Genomic DNA, 16,916 nt, shown 5'->3' on the forward strand with positions numbered 1-16,916 from the left:
GGACTATTTGGATGAAAAATCATGACTTTAAGGACTATTCAGATTAAAATAAAATCATAAGGATTAAACAGATGTCGACTTCAAACCACAAAGACTATACAATATTTTACCTAATAAAATATCTCGCTTAAGAGTTTTCTTCTTCTATACGAGAACAATGTATATGAAGATACCAAGCCCTATAATTTAAACCTCTATAAATTAATAGCATCGGGACTAGCAAAATTATTTAATCGAGATTAACATTTATCGACGTCAATTTTGCTAATTCTTTATTTCGGGGCTGGCAAAAAATATTATTTAATCGAGGTTATTAATTTATCAAATATTAAATTATCAAGGTTTTACTATCAATAGTACAAATTGAAGTTTGAAATTTAGATTTTACTGTATGTTCAGCAATGCTAGGTCGTTCAAACTTCAAACTAAACACCAAACTAGAACTTGGGATGATATTATATATATACTCCTCTTTTTTTTCCTTTTTCTTTTTTTGAATAAATTGAGTAGCAGATCTAGAAAAGTATGTGTATGTAGTGAATAAGTGATAAATTTTAAATGAGGGTATTGTAGGAAAGTCGAGTATGTGTATCTAGTAAAATATTAAAACAATAAAGTCAATAGGTGGTGTATTTAATGAGATATGTATCTAGTAATTAGAGATGTGTTAGTAAAATTTCTCTTGGTTCAATATATAGCATATTAGTATAAACGGATCCATTGCAAAGAAACTGTATAATACTCTTAGAAAATATGTTTAATAATTTTTTTTTATCAAAAAAGAAAAATTAAAATTTGAATAGCATCATATAGTTTGTACGTATTATTAACCAAACAAAGAATTTTCCATAGTTTTTATTTACCAAAATCATAAAATTATGTTCTAATTTTGTTATTGTTTGAGTGTTTTCACTTTTTACTATGGGATTGGGCCTGTCCCGATACCGACCGGGACGAGATTGACCGGGATCAAATTTAAAAAACATAAAGCCTGTCCCGTTCCGTCCTAAATTTAATTTTCGGGACTGGACGTGGGATTACCCCAATCTCGTCCTATCCGGTCTCATGCCCAGCCCTACTAAAAATCAACGACTTGGGTCACTCAGTAGGACAAATTAAAAAAATAACTTGTAAGGGCATCTCCATTCTTTAATCTATGAGAAAATCTTCGGTGCGACAACCGCACCACATGGCCTCTGTGACTGGCTATTCCGCAGCCGACACGTATCACAACGTGTCATCTCCTTCCTCCTTCCGCCGGCAGATAAATCGGATTTCCTATCTCCGATTAGACACCACCAGTTTCTCTCCCTCTTCTCCTTCAACTACCGCTCCTTCACTCCCACTCCTCTACCCGACCGGAAACCCAATCAACAATAGTTTCTTGATCCCGCCTTCCCTCCCCTTGACCATTTCCCGACCCGGGCCTAGTTACGGTGAGCTTGAGGGTGTGGGATACAGTGGGTTATCATGGATTGGGTGGTGGAGCTTGAGGGGTGGGATTGAGTGGAGGATGGGTTTTGTTTGATCGGAGAAATACTTCTGATTTTTATTTTCCTTCTTGCTTTCAGGCTTTGTCAAACTCAAAAAAAAATAATAATAGGTGTTGGTCTCTCATTGGGTGGTCGTATGGATGATGTGGTGCGTTTGCCCATAGAAGATTTTCTCTTGATTTATAACCCAAACCTAAATTCAAATTTTAAGCCATAAAAACCTATATTATTCATATATGTTTTGTATTTCCAACCCATATAAGTCAAAATTAAGACATATTTTAATCATTAATTATTTTTATATTATTTTTTAATCACACATGTAATTTTTATTAATAAAATCTGATAATAACTCACATCAACTAAATTCATAAATTATAAGTTTGGTCTTATGTTGAGTCATAATATGACATTATTTAAGTAAATCTTATTTTTGCTAAAATAATGAGTTAGATTTTTTACAAAACCTATGAAGGGACTACGCATTTACTGTCGTGAAGCCTCTCTCGCGAGAACTACTCCCCTAAAACCCTAAACCCAGAGAGGCCATATGCTCAGAAAAGCTCCGAATTGCTCAAAAATTGGGTCCACGAATGCAATTCTGTTGCTGGATTATAACCCAGTCCAGGAAGGTATGTTTTTTTATTGAATCCTTCCAACTCTATTGGTTTGGTATTGGGTTCCTGTTTCGCTTTGATTCAATCCTTTCAACGACGAAGTGTCTTCAACCCTTTCACTATAGTTGTTTTACAAGTAATCTCTGTAACCATTAGCTTTCAGCTCTTGTGAATCAAGTTTATTAATTTTGTTTTATTTTCTGTGTTTTTGGCTGAAGTGAAGGCTAAGAAAACCGTATAGCAAAAGAAACAAGAATTCTAGAATTTTAAGCTGAAAAAAAATGATACCTCACTACAATACCTTTCACCAAAATTCCGGCCAAGCTCACCCGGCCAGCGGTAATGGTGATATCTCTGTTCCATCTCCTCAACAGCAGGTAGGTCTCTCCTTATTGTACAGTCCTGTAATGGCAATATACATATTCGATTGACTTCCTTTCCTAACTCAAATTTTTCTTCTTCTTTGCCGGGTTTTTGTTTTAAAAAGCAGCAGGGCATGCCATTTAATACAGCACTGGCAAATTCGTGTAATATGTTGCCACCGTCCATGGGACCTCAGCCCGGTTTCATGAATTTGTCTAACAACATTGTTCCAATGCAAAACAACCACATGTTTATGCCTATGTCCCCATTCGGTTCCCTTGGTCCTATATCTCAACCAGGTCATCCTGGTGTTGGATTTTCCGTTCCACAGAGTAATGCAGTCAATATGAACTTGGCTGCTTCCTATCCGCTTAATGGGCAGTTCTGCAACATGGCGCAGACTGTCAATCAAGTGAATCCAAATATGGGTTTTCTACCTGGTCAATTGTTTGCTCATAACCTGTTGAATTTACAGCAGATGAATCAAAATATTGGGCCATATGGGCAGTTCTGTTTGCCGAATCTGTTGAATAAGAATCAGGTTGTGCCAATGCAAATGCAAAACCCTGGCCAAGGTGGTCCTTATTATGCATTTGGGGGAATAAATCAAGCAGCTCAGGCTGGTGTTCCGCAAAATCCTGCTTTTTTTACAACTCCTAATTTTGGTAATGTGCACTCTCCTAATCAAGCCAGACAACAAATCAACCAGAATCAGCAAAACAACAGTGTCCAAGGGACACAGGTAACCTTCGTTTTCTTTGTGGATACTGCTAAGTTTTTGGTATTTATTCATATTTTTAAGCTCAGATGAAAAGATAACTCTACTAAGCTTTATATGAAATTTCTCACCTCATCTGTCTGTGTATATGTGCGCACTATAATATGCTGATTTGTCCATACTACAAAATTTATTTGGATATGTCATCATTTAGTGATCTCTGTTGATGTCTTCCTGCCTTCAAACACTGTTGACTGTTCTGCCTTTTATATATCTTATCTGAGCATCTTTAGTATGTTTTCTTTTCCTCCAAAATAGCTTTACTAGTAGAATAACTATTCTAAGAGATCTGAATTGCAGGGTAATCATATAAAAGCTGGTGGCGTTTACAATTCCAATTCTGACAGAAAAAGTTCGCCAAGCAAAAGTTTCATAAAGCATCCAAAACAAGGGTTGCAGCAGCAAGGGGGGTAGGCTATATCTACTTGTGATATATCTTCATTTTTGGTTTGAAAATTTGGACCAATAATTCACAATAAATTTGATTTGTGTAGATTTCAGAATTCTCAGTTTCATCATAACAAAAATGCAAAGGGAAAGTTTGCTTTTCCCAATAGGCAAAACACAAAAGGTTAGTGCTTTAATGATGTTGACCAAGTTTGTACAGTACTTGATTGACAGGAAGATATGCTATGATGTATGATTTAATGAGGAACTTTGCTGCAAAAGCATACTTGTTTAGCCAATTCCAACTATAGATCTGACACTGTCTTAATTGTCTGTGTGTTTACCTGCCAGTATGCTCTTCAATTAATCTCTAATGACTTTGTCAACTTACGTGATTATTCATTGCACTTCACAACGATAATTTCAGAAACTTTACTCCAATGCAGTTAGCCTTATCAAACTGAATGGTTGATTGAAACTGATAATAATCTTTCTTTTTTTGTTGAACCAAAACTAATTCATTGCTGCACTTGCTGTCTATTTATTCATCATATTGTTTAACCATGCCTGCCCATTAAGTTAAGAATGAGGCTCTTCATAATGTGGATTCTTTGCTATAAATTTAATTTTCAGTAATCCCTATTTGTTCCTGATGAGGACATCATAGTCAAACCTTTCAAGGTTTATGAGCGAAACAAATGGAAGGAGAAAGCACCTAATCATTCAAGATAATTATTACACCTGGGAGGGAAACAAAGTCTGATGCCTGAAGTCTCTAAGCTGTTTGTGTCTTTTCATATTTCCATTTCAGTTTAGTAGTCTTAAGGTCTCTTTAAGTTAGTCTTAAATGCGTCAGTTTCAGGAGAGGGTCGTAATGAGTCTTTAATGCTTCAGTTTTAGAAGAGTCTTTAAGAGTCTTTAGTGCAGTCCATTTGAGCTACCAGCTCAAGTATAAATAAGTGTAAGGGCTACCTAGGTAGGCTATGCTATGTTTTATGAATAAGAATTATCAGAGTATTTTCTGAGTTTCCTGTGATAGGATTGGCGAGAAGCCTAGTTCTGGGTGAGAAGCCTAGATTTGGTGAGAGACCAGGGAGTGATTCCCAAATCAGAGTGTTTTGTGTGTGTTTAAATCCCCAAGCTTTAGAGCTTGTTGATCCTGGTATATAAGCAGTAGGTTTGTGCATCTAGTTCCTTTTCTTCGTTGTTCGTCTTCCTAATTTCTTAGTAAGGAACGTAATACAAGGAGTTATTCTTGTTTTTTAATTTACTTATGTCTCAAATACTGTATCCCACTAGTCAACCTTTTACCTTACGTAACTACTACCCCTTCCTTTTTACGGTTAATCCCAGATCCATTCAGGCTGGTAATTGTAGGTGTTCATTAGGAATCCCTGATTACTTTAGCCGACTTGGAAGTTTTGTAAGCATGATGTTTACTAAGTACTCTCTCTCTCTCTCTCTCTCTCTCTCTCTCTCTCTCTCCACAGAAGCAGGGCTAAGCAATGAGAAGGGAAAATCTGCTCGTGCCGACTCTATGGATCACAGCAGGGAAAGGAAAAGGTATTTATTCTTGACCTCTTGTACCATATATTTTTAATTGCATATTGTTTGTCTTTTACAAGTTTTAGAGGATAATCCTAATGTTTCTCTGATAGGATGCTTCTATCAAAGGGTGGTTACATAGGCCTAGCAAAGTTGTTTGTTGGTTTTATTTGTTGGAGGGATTCAAATGGGTAGTGAAATCCACACTCCAGTTTAATCCACACTCCTTCTTTCCTTTTTTGTTTAACATTTACTAAAAGAGGAAAGAATGAGTGTGCATTGTAAATTGGGGAGTGTGGGTTTCAGTTCCCATTCAAAAATCAAATACACAGTAGCTCCAATTTTCCATTTGGGCGTAACATCAGAATGCCAAATCCTCAGTGTTAAATTGTTTTAGTATTGTTTTTTCTTATAAGAGAAATGATTTTATTGATTTAAATTAATAACTAGAAATAAGTGTACTTATCTTAGTGTTAATCTTGCAAATCCTTAGGGTGATCAGTTGAACTTTTCTTTTCAGGAGGCATTTTTAAAATGAGGTTAACCAGGCATGTCATCAAGTATAATAAAAATTTAATATTTGTATCTCATGTCCCAAGTTCAGTAGTAAAATGTAGGACTGGAGAAGGGCCAAGGCGATGAGTGCTAGTTACAGCTCAAACTCGTCCAATATTTAAGTATGGGCATTATGATCGAACTCTGACAGTTAAGAAAAAAAAAAAAGTGTACTTGGGTCAAATGAGAGACGCTTGGGCAGAAAGCTAGCAGTTTGGTTTATAATTGATATACAAAAATAAAAAAATGTGAATTAAGAGATCAAGGCCTGCCTAATGTTGTCAAATCTATGCTAAAGCCCATAGTTAGATAGCATGGCAGATGTGGTATCTCAAGCCTGAAAACTTGTTCAAAATCAGGGCAGTTAGTTTTGATATAAGAGCATTATAAATATAACAAACAAAATTGGTGACACTTCCAAGTTTAAAGTTCGCCTGCAAGAAGGATTGCTGGTAGTGTTTTCATAACCCCTATCTGGGAGTGGCAAAACTTTTATGTTCTCTATGTTGTTTTTTTGAAGAGAAAAGTTTTCTATGTTGTTGTGATTGTGTCAAACAGTTAGGATTGTCTTGGTGCTTCTAACATGTAACATGGTCAAGTTATTGTCATTGAAGTAGATTTACTTTCTCAGAAGCTGTACTGTGAGTTATCCACTCATATATCCGTTCTTTTTTTTTTTTTGTGTTCGAATTATATTTACCACATATCTTCTAACTAAATTTCTGTGAATCCCTTTTCAGTGAAAGATGTCTTTCTTTGTCCTATACGGAACAAGAAGTTCAACTCTGGCGTGAAGGACGTAGGAAGAACTACCCATCAAACACCAACATAGAGAAGGTTCATCTCACTGTGGTTCATGATTGCTTATTTTTATTTTTTTCGTTTTATACACTCATCCAATGTAAATGTCCTCATATTGAAATTCCACTTGCAGAAGCTAAGTGAAAAGATGATGGACTCGGTGGCCATTCAGAGAGAGGCCACAGCACGAAAGGAGGTATGCGACTACTTCTCTTTCCCTCTCTCTCTTTCTCTCTCTCTCTCTCTCTCTCTCTCCTGTGTATTTTTTATACTTGGCAATTCTTTTGCTTAGCTTATTCACTCCCAGCCCAACTTAGCGAGCTAGCGATGATGATATTTATTTATTTTTTTATTATTTTGGGGGTGGATCAATGGCATCCTAATTTTTAGTCCATTTTATACTCCAATTATGGACCATTTGATTAAAAGACAATCAATGGATGAAATAAATTTAACTTTTCACTCTTTATTTTTAACTAATTAATTTAATCACAAATAAAACTTATTAATCATAAGAAAATAAATAAAGATAATTTTCATAGGAGTAATTTCCTCTTCTTCAACATTCTTTCCTCAAAATTAGAAACGCTGAAAGCTCTTCTTCCAATTTGCTCATCATCTTCCTTTGTTTTGAAAATGGGAGTCTATCAGGTTTCATCGGGTTTGTTACTAAAATGTTTTTTACCTTCTACACGAATAAATATAGAATCAAGCTTTGTAAAACGACCAGACTACGGTTCATGACGGCTTTGTTTTTTGACAGAGTGGTATTTAACTTATAAAAAGTTGAGGATTGATTCTGGAGGTATAGCCCTAATATTATTCTCTATTAGATACGTAAGAAAACTGAATCTGGGGAAGAACTTGGATTACACCATGGAGAGAGAGAGAGCGTTGAACTTCCTCTGAATCTTGCCTTTTCTTATTTTGTTATGATTAATGAGTTTCATTTGTGATTAAATTAATCAGTTAAAAATAAAAAAGAGTGAAAGATTTAAATTTAATTCATCCATTGATTGTCTTTTGATCTAATGGCGACAATTGGATCTAATGGTCGACAATTGGAGTGTAAAATGGACTATAAATTAGGATACCGTGGATCCGCCCCCTATTGTTTTTATTATTTAGTTAGAAGAGGCAGTGAATGGACTCATGGCATATCACATCTAATAATTTTATTCCATCGGGTTTATCCATTAGTCCATCCTAATTAGGCTCTTAAAATAACTTATTACTTCTGCCTGTCAATAAACTGCTCACTGGTCTCAAATAGTGTTATAGTAGAATAGATCATTGCATATGAAGTTGTATATTAATCCTAAAATTTGGCTCATGTCCATACAACTGTATCCTTGTTTTCACTGTGTAAGATGAATGGGGTCATGATAATTCTTTGAGGCTGCTATGCTGGTTAGTTGTCTGGTCATGGTGTATGGCTAACATCAAGATCACAGGTAGTTTAGAAGTTTATTTGTTAAGGTGACATGAACTTGGGTTGAAGTAGTAAAAGAAAGAAAAATCTTCTTATCTTTTCGTGGCTGAAAAGTTGGAATTCGAAATATCTTGGCTGATTGTTATTTGTACCCTGTCTTTATACGGTTTAAACATCTTCTTGATACTAGATGTTGTGATGCGGGACGGTTATGAATATTGTGTAGGATTAAGGTGGGTTTAGGATGATGGTCATGCATTGAAAACAAATACTTTTGCTGCATAGAGAGGTTATAAGGCTGCTTTAATATTCTCGAAAAAGCAAAGAGCTAGGGAAGAATATAGACAGAGGAGAACTTACGGGATAATACCCGAGGCACGACTTAAACATGTAGTTTCCACCACGTCTCTGTTTGGTTTACGGAAACTAGCCTTCTTATTTATATGCATCTTCTGTCTCCTTCAAATTAGCCATTTAGCGAGGGAGAATGAGAAATGGGTTCAGACCATGATAGTTCTGAAGTTCAATACTCGCCAATGTGAAATAAGATTAAGACCTTGTAGAACTTCAAGAGAGTTTTTTTCTATGCTCAGATACTCTCAGTAGCAACAGACGCTTATATGTACTTTTGGTAACTTGCATCTCTTGTTCTATTCTGAAAAATCTACTTTTCATTTTAAGTATTCAATACAACTGGCAACTCTCTCCTATGTTTTATAGCTGGGCGAATAGGTTGGGTCTTGGGCCTTTAAGGAGGGCACCTACCTTCCTAATCAAACTATGGCTTCTAAACCAGGATATGTTCTGATTTATGCAAAACCTAGTTATTATAGATTGTTGCCCTTCTATTACTTATCTCTTGCTATTTTTTTATCTACTATATATCTGTTAGGGTTGCGGCTCAAAACTGACTCCTTGTCTGTTTTGGAGTCTTGACTTCGTAGGCTTTGGGTAAGTTATTCTAGTGTATCCAGGATTCTTGGAGTTTATCCTTTAGGAGTAAAGGTTTAGGATTCCTGCTATGATTCTAAATCCTATTGTAAGTCGGACTAAGAGTGAGTCTATAAATAGGACCTTAGAGGCATAGTTTTAGGTGTGGTGTGATGTAGATCAATTGAGAGTTTTGATCTTGAGAGTTGCAAGCTATGGGAGATCGGATGTTTTTGAGAGTTCTCTGTGCTGAGAGTCTAGAGTGTGAGGAGAGAGGTTATTTGAGGGTGGAAGAACCGAATTGTTCTTCAGTTGTAATCTTATTCTCGTTTAGTGGATCCATCATCATCACCTGAGGAGATAAGTCATGTGGATTTGACTGAACCTTGTTAAATATCTTGTGTTCGTGTTACATTGTTTCTGGTCATTGTCTTCATTCGGTTTCAGTCTAGGGCTAGGGAATTCGGAGGGTGACCCGGATTTCCTAACAATATCTTATTTCAACCGAACAAGATTCAACCTAAATATACTTGTTTCACAAAGCGGTGTACTGTGTAACCATATCTTTACCACCATTTGCTTACGTCTGATACAATCTAATTTTGGTGAATGATCGAACTAGGTGTGTAACAGTAAATTTAGTCCATAAAATTTATGTTCAGTTCAGTCTCTCACTGGTATAAATCTAACTATGTTTTCTGATTGGTAATTGTTTGAACGAATTTCATTTTCCTTTTGTTATCATGAAGAAAGGTATATTACATTCGGTAAATATTGAAAAACTTTGTTGCAGCAACTCAAGGAGATTCTTACAAAGCAGGCTGAGATGGGACTTGAAGTCGCTGATATACCATCTCACTACCTATCAGACTCAGAAAAACAAGGGAATAGAAGAGAGGAGAATAGGTCATGGAAAAACAATTGTAGATCACAAAACAAGTTTGGTAAGAGAGACAGATTTGATAAGAAGGACCGGTTTGCAAAGAGGCAAAGGTCAAGTCAGAAGGATTCATCTAGTGACCCTTCATTCTGCAAAAGGGAGCCAACCTTACTGCAGAAGCTTCTTAGTTCAGATATCAAGAGAGATAAAAGTCGCTTATGGCAGGTGTTTAGGTTCATGGTGACAAACTCTTTTTTAAAAGATTTTCCTGACAAACCTTTGAAATTTCCAACTGTGGTAGTTAAAGAAAGTGTGGTGGAGGAAGATGTGGTTGAAGAGTTGTCTTCAGTTGCCGGGAAAGGTGCCTATGAAGGACCTGACAAGTCCATGGTTGAAATTCTTAATAACAATGATTATATAGATTCTTCTTACAATGATGTTCACGTTGAAGATGATGATGAAGATGAAGAGGTAATAGAGAGACCTGAGGAAGAAGAGGGAGAGATCATCAACTAGAAATGCTACTCCTTGTTTTGCAAAAAGAAATGCTCATTGGGTTGATTATTTCTCTCTTGTCATGCAGAAATGTAATATATGATTTTTTCTTTTCTTTTAACTTGCTATATTTGAATCACTTGTAAGAAAAAAAAGTTAAAAACTACATGCTTCTCAGAACAAACTCAAAGGATTATGGAATTTGTAAAAATCAAGTAGAATATATTTTCGGGAACATCAATTTCAGTTTCATGGATAACATGACTTTCACAGAAAAACAAGTATTTCTCGAAGAAGCGTTGAACATCTGTTGTCTTCATCTTTGGATTTTTCCAATCTGGTAGTATCGTAGCGCATCATTAGCACTTTTTCCGAGCACTCCTTTTTCATACCACTGCAGCAGATTCAGTCATTTCATTTCGTCTTCATCATTTTCAAATCCTTTTGTCAAATCTGTCAACATACCCGGACCCAGCTTGTCGTAGAAGCTCACCCTCTCCAACACTGCAACGCTAGAAGGACATAAACATGTTGCGTGCAAGGGGGTTTCTGAATCTTGCTGGCATCTCGGACATAGAGACTGTTGAGTGATGTATCGTTGATACAAGGACCACATTCAAGAAATAAATTCCACAGAACAATGCCATAGGAAGTGGAACTTTAAGTTTCCATAAATGCATCAAGTTAGTAAAAGAGGAAATAAGGAGGGTGTAGATCGTTAAAAATAAAGAGTAAAATATCGACCATCATGGAAATTTCAATGGTTCAAAAAAAAGAAATCTCAATGGACATGTCGAGATAATATCGAATATCGATGAAAATTTTACTAAATTTTATCTAAAAGTTGTATATTCGACCAAAAATAAATTAAATATATGAAAATCAATATAGTAATTGTAAAAAACGGAAATTTTGAAAAAATATCAAGAATATTTTAGATATTTTACTACTTAGATAAAAATAAGAGTGCAAATTTTGATTCTTTAAAATAATAATAATAATAAGGCTTTTTAAGCCAAGTGTGAAACGTGAGGAAGCATGAAGTAGGGATAAACCTGGAGAAACTTGAAAAATGGTTATGGCAGCTGAGCTCTTGTGTCTCTCCAAAACCCTATCTCTCGTCTCTTTCCCATTTCCCAAATCAACTCTCCCTCTTCTTCTTCGCGCCACTCCCTACTCCCTTCCCCTCCACCGCCGCCGCCGCTTCCTCTCCCGCCTCTCCGCCGCTGATCATCTCGATGTTTCCGCAACAGAGCCTGACGGAGATGAGTCCGACGTCGATTTCGACTTGGCCGCCCTCGATGAAGAGGCCATTGTCACCGTTGAAGAGTTCTCTTCATCTCTCTCCAAGCTGCTCACAATCGGTATACTTGTAGAATTTCATAAGAGTATTAGGTATTTCAAGTAATTCAATTTTGTTTTTTGTGACTATGAATTCAGAAGATGAGAAGACTGATCAGGAGGAAATCGGCCGAAAGCAGAGGAGGCGCACAACTCCGATTAAAACTGTAATGATGCTTGGATGTCCTACAAAATAAATAATAATCAGGATAACTTATAAGATTGGCATTACTGTTCTATTTTTTGGCAAAGATAGATATCGTTGGTTTCTTCAATGCAATTGGACTGTTATTGGGGACTGACTGTTTTCGATGAAATCAAGGATAATTTCCTAGTCTCTAAACCATGCAACTTTTATTTGCAGATCCCTGACCATCTTCTTCCCAGAGTTGCAATTGTGGGAAGACCGAATGTTGGTAAATCAGCGTTATTCAATCGACTTGTCTCGGTACTTAAATACCATTAGTGCATTCTCAGTGCAGTTCGATCTTGTACATGTATTTCTGGCTATGACTTTAATTCTGTATCTTTACTTGTATTGTAATGTGTTGCAGGGGAACAAGGCAATTGTAGTTGACGAGCCAGGGGTCACTAGGGATCGGCTGTATGGTAGGTCCTTTTGGGGGGACTTTGAATTTATGGTGGTGGATACTGGTGGTGTTCTTACAGTTTCAAAGTCACAGGCCAATGTCATGGAAGAATTGGCCATTTCAACTACTATTGGCATGGATGGAATTCCTCTTGCCTACAGAGAGGCAGCTGTTGCTAAGATGCCTTCAATGATTGAGAAACAAGCTACCGCAGCTGTCGATGAGTCATCTGTCATTATTTTTCTCGTTGATGGCCAGGTAAAGTTTTTGATAAATACTTGTTGGACCATGTGCAGTGTGCTTCTTGTCTCTGCAATTTGCTTTGGTTAGATCAAAATATTCGTTAGTAAAACTGGTCTGCACACTCTAGATGCTTTGTTCTTCTGACATGATAAGACAGATTTAAGTAGACGTTCTTTGACCCAATGTGATTATAAGCTTCTCGAAGAATCTTATTATCACTTTGTAGTTAGAGTGGGGAGCATCCCGAATTAGTGAAAAGGAGGCCTTCCTGTAGCTTTCAATGATACACATTTATAGAAACATCAGACGGATGCTGCAAAATTTGGAGCCTGATATTAAATTAATATGAAGCGACAAGAACATATGACTGATATTAGCTAGATAGGTAGCTTGATGTGATTCAAATCTTAGCGGCATGGAAGCAAACAATGGGCCCGAACATTCCATTAAATCCTCTCTGGTCAAAGTTTTGTTTTCAGTTAACATCATCATTTTAGCATAACACATATCATTGTAACGATTACTAGTTCTCTGTAATGAGTTTATCATATTCTGTCTAATGGTGTTTACTGACGTTTGTGACGTGAAAAGGAGTTTGGCTGTAGTTAAAGATAAAACTGATGTAAGGTGAAAATTGGTGAAACAGGCTGGTCTAACTGCAGCTGATGAAGAAATTTCAGATTGGCTACGTAGGAATTACTCAGATAAGTACATCATTCTTGCAGTCAACAAATGTGAATCTCCACGCAAAGGAGTCATGCAAGCATCAGAATTTTGGTCTTTGGGGTGAGCTGAACAATCTAATCAAGGAACTCTTGTCTTCTATTAGTAGCTATGCCGTTCTGTCAAACTAGAATGTTGCATTCAATATTCAATAGGTCCTCGGTGTATGAAGTGACAGATACTAAAATTTGTGAAAGGCACTAGGGTTTGGTGGGTGGGGTCCGTGGGGAACTGTTTGAAGAATATAAATCTGTGGGCAGAGGTGTTTAAACTTTTGTATCGGGTTAACTAGTTTCCTTGTTATATGATATTGTAGAGTGTTGAGAAGCTGTCATTTAGCTTTGTCATTTCTCTTGTTTTAACATGGTAATATTAGTTGTTTAATATGTATCTGTGATGTGTTCTTGTGGTTCATTTTTATTCATTTCCATTATTTGAGCTGGTGCTGGTAAATGTTCCCGTCTTTCCAAACAAAAATAAGTATAAATAAAACATTTATAGCTATTTTTATCAGATAGATATACGTCGTAGCATATATAAATATACTAACATACAGAATGTATGCTTTTGGTTGATGGCTAGGTTTTCGCCACTTCCTATATCTGCTATATCTGGAACTGGAACTGGAGAGCTTCTCGATCTTGTGTGTTCAGGACTAAAAAAGATCGAGGTATGTTAGTCATCAAATTTTTACTGACTTTTGTGAATGCTGAATTTTTTATTTGGCAGTTGACATAACTTCATCATCCTGTATTCCATTCTTAAGCAGTGTTTTAGCTAGGTATTCGTTTTGAGTGTAGACGATAGTTAATTTTTCAGCCAAGAAGCTATCTTTTGAATTTTATAAAATTTATTTTGTTTCTATTATATGTAGGATCCTGATGAATTTGCTGAAGAAGAAGAATATGTTCCTGCAATTGCAATTGTTGGTCGACCAAATGTTGGTAAAAGTAGCATTTTGAATGCTTTGGTTGGAGAGGACAGGACAATTGTTAGCCCAGTCAGTGGAACCACTCGGGATGCTATTGATATTGAATTCACTGGACCAGATGGACAGGTTTGAATATTGGATTGGTTTTCAAACTCCATTCTACTGTTTCATAAGGACCTGAATTTATTATTATTCTGTTATAGTAATTTATGTAGAGAAATGTATAAGAATGTAACTCTTGATACACTCACACGTAATATGAAAATCCTAGTGCCTCGCTATAATTTTTTTCGTCATTGTCCTGTTTCATTCTCTTATCTCCTCTCCCAATTTGTCCTGCATCATCAAGGTTGGAAGCAGGAAAGTATTAGATTCTAGTTTTTACAAACCAAGACGATCTTAAACAATAAATAATTTTATGTGTTGAATTATTTGTAGCCCATAAATGGACTAAGCCTGTTGTTGGTTTGGATTCTTGAATTATTTGTTAGTGTGTTAATATTCTTCTTTTTTGTTTTCTTAAGACAAATGTTTAATTCCCTCGCATGATGTCAAGATAGAACCTTATAATTGCAATAATTTGTTTCTGTAGAAGTTTCGGCTTATTGACACTGCTGGAATCAGAAGAAAAGCTGTTGTTGCTTCATCAGGTAGCGTGACAGAGGCTTTATCTGTTAATCGAGCATTTCGTGCCATTCGCCGTTCGGATGTTGTGGCTCTTGTCATTGAGGCCATGGCTTGTATCACAGAACAGGTACACGTGTTATTGTTTTTTCTGGACTTGAAGAACAGGTATCACATAATATTTCAATAGTGCTATGAAGAACAAGAACATGCAAATAGTTTCTGCTTGAACTCGGTGCAATGGAAAACAAACTAAGTTGGATAGATCGAAAACGTTTTTCCATACTAGGAATTATACATATAATTGAATAAACGTGTTTTATATGGATGACATGTAGGGGTGTACATATATGATTAATATCAGTCACATGAGTGCTTAACCAAATAGTTATCAGAAATTTCTATGATCAAATTGAGGGGAGAACTTCTTGAAGTTATTTAGAAATGATTAACTTCATGGATGCTTTGGGTAACAGTTGTAATTGGATGTTAACTCCATTAAACTTGTACACACATATTTGGTTTTTATTTGTCATATAATGAGCAGCATCCCTCCATGACACATCCTTGCAGACTTGAAGTTCTGTGTGTTTCATGCAAACATAGGTAAATATTAAGAAAGCAAACTCTCCATCATTCTTGTAACATGTTAATGAGTTGATTAATAGATCGTGTGTCTTGTGGCATTTGAGTTCACCTTCTAGCTTTTATATTCAACAAGCAATATGTTGGGACATTGAATTTGGGTATTTAGATTGCAAACCCTGCTTGTTTGCTGTCAAAGTATGTACTGTTGGATAAGGTAGATCTGATTTTTCTAATGATAATATAATATGACATGCGTGATATAATTTATAGAAAGAAAAGCATTTGAAGGTTGCAATTTGTTAGAATGCATTCTATTACCCAGCCGTCCAGCGGTTATTTCTCTTTACGAGTAAATCTACTGAAGTCCAATTATAATAGAAAATGTACAAGAATTAATTCATTCAACAGTGAGCCGTCGTGAGTAAAGAATCTTGAACCTTTTTTCTTTTAAATAATCTTCTCAAAGCATAGGTTATTTAGAAAATGTATTTTCTTTAGAGAATGTCATCTTGGCTGTCACAATAAAATTTCCTCCAACTAAATTTTATCTGCATGTCTCTCCCAGGATTGCAAGATTGCTGAAAGGATAGAAAAAGAAGGGAAAGGTTGCCTGATAGTTGTAAATAAATGGGATACTATACCGAATAAAAACCAGCAGACTGCAACATACTACGAGCAGGATATTAGGGAAAAACTTCGTATTCTTGATTGGGCTCCGGTTGTATATTCAACTGCACTAGCTGGTCGTAGTGTTGATAAGTATGTTCTTTACTAATCTCTTTATAGCTTAACTTGCAGCATACTTGGATTCTTTACCTAACATCATGTATGTGAAGAAACTCATATTTTTCGATTGATAAATTGATAAACATACATATACACACTATTTGGAATTTTATCCAATACTAATAAAAAATATGAAGGGCTAAAGAGTATATTTTGTTTTAGTTAGCAATTCATTGGTGGCTGATATTTGGCATCAAGTTGTAAAATTATAGGTTTCCAGTGATCGTTGCTTTATCCTGGAAAGTGAATTGAACATTTATCTTTTGAATCTCTTAAAAGTTTCCTTGAATTTTCTCATAGAAAACTGATGCATGGGCATGTTTTCTACAATACTATGGATTGGAAATTAAAATCATATAGCAGTTGTGTATTGTGCATGTAGGCTATATAAGGGCATACCATATATACACACACGAACCTATACATACATTTACATAATATATATAGATATATGTATATATATATAGAGGCCCGTTCAGAGGCAGACGTTCGCACAGCCCTAAAAGTGCGGACGTCTGATTTCTCCACCTTCAGGGAGTCGATGGCAGTGCTTCTCTTGCCAGATGAACACACCAGAGGCCTCCGGGATGGCGTTGACATGACGAAGAAGGTCAAGGAGATCGGGATCGGAGCTCAGCGACCTCACTGAAAACTTCAAGACCGATCAAGGTTCAAGGTTGGCTGCAAACGTGTAGCCGGCGGGTCCACCGGCAAGAGGAAGCTCAGTATCAAGGTCTGATGTCCGTCTGGCAACAGAAGCGCCGCCGTCGACACCCTGAAGGTGGAGAAATCATAGACGTCCGCACTTTAAGGG

General features: G+C 36.3%; 2 protein-coding genes across 2 annotated transcripts in view; both read left to right on the top strand.

Moving 5' to 3' along the window:
* The first annotated feature begins 1,953 nt into the window (after nucleotides 1-1,953).
* LOC101302302 lies at nucleotides 1,954-10,515 on the top strand. Its single transcript, XM_004288556.1, has 9 exons — nucleotides 1,954-2,125; nucleotides 2,334-2,487; nucleotides 2,601-3,215; nucleotides 3,552-3,661; nucleotides 3,746-3,822; nucleotides 5,129-5,201; nucleotides 6,479-6,575; nucleotides 6,673-6,735; nucleotides 9,695-10,515. The coding sequence occupies exons 2-9, from the start codon at nucleotides 2,392-2,394 to the stop codon at nucleotides 10,295-10,297; spliced, it is 1,734 nt and encodes a 577-aa protein (XP_004288604.1). The 5' UTR covers nucleotides 1,954-2,125; nucleotides 2,334-2,391; the 3' UTR covers nucleotides 10,298-10,515.
* An 833-nt stretch (nucleotides 10,516-11,348) lies between these two features.
* Nucleotides 11,349-16,916, top strand: part of LOC101310757 (GTPase Der-like) — a 9,882-nt gene continuing 4,314 nt past the window's right edge. The window contains exons 1-9 of the mRNA XM_004289545.1: nucleotides 11,349-11,640; nucleotides 11,717-11,784; nucleotides 11,982-12,065; nucleotides 12,172-12,465; nucleotides 13,097-13,236; nucleotides 13,756-13,843; nucleotides 14,048-14,230; nucleotides 14,697-14,858; nucleotides 15,882-16,075. Coding sequence (XP_004289593.1) covers nucleotides 11,349-11,640; nucleotides 11,717-11,784; nucleotides 11,982-12,065; nucleotides 12,172-12,465; nucleotides 13,097-13,236; nucleotides 13,756-13,843; nucleotides 14,048-14,230; nucleotides 14,697-14,858; nucleotides 15,882-16,075 — 1,505 coding nt within the window. The remainder of the gene's footprint in view (nucleotides 11,641-11,716; nucleotides 11,785-11,981; nucleotides 12,066-12,171; nucleotides 12,466-13,096; nucleotides 13,237-13,755; nucleotides 13,844-14,047; nucleotides 14,231-14,696; nucleotides 14,859-15,881; nucleotides 16,076-16,916) is intronic.

The sequence above is a fragment of the Fragaria vesca genome, linkage group LG1 (assembly GCF_000184155.1).
Source record: "Fragaria vesca subsp. vesca linkage group LG1, FraVesHawaii_1.0, whole genome shotgun sequence".
NCBI classification, from domain to species: Eukaryota; Viridiplantae; Streptophyta; class Magnoliopsida; order Rosales; family Rosaceae; genus Fragaria; species Fragaria vesca.

Excerpts from the sequence above, each read along its gene's own strand:
- LOC101302302 (XM_004288556.1), top strand. The coding sequence starts at position 2,392 with ATGATACCTCACTACAATACCTTTCACCAAAATTCCGGCCAAGCTCAC. Across the intron at positions 3,216-3,551 it reads ACAGTGTCCAAGGGACACAG|GGTAATCATATAAAAGCTGG; the intron begins GTAACCTTCGTT and ends TCTGAATTGCAG. Across the intron at positions 3,823-5,128 it reads CAATAGGCAAAACACAAAAG|AAGCAGGGCTAAGCAATGAG; the intron begins GTTAGTGCTTTA and ends CTCTCTCCACAG.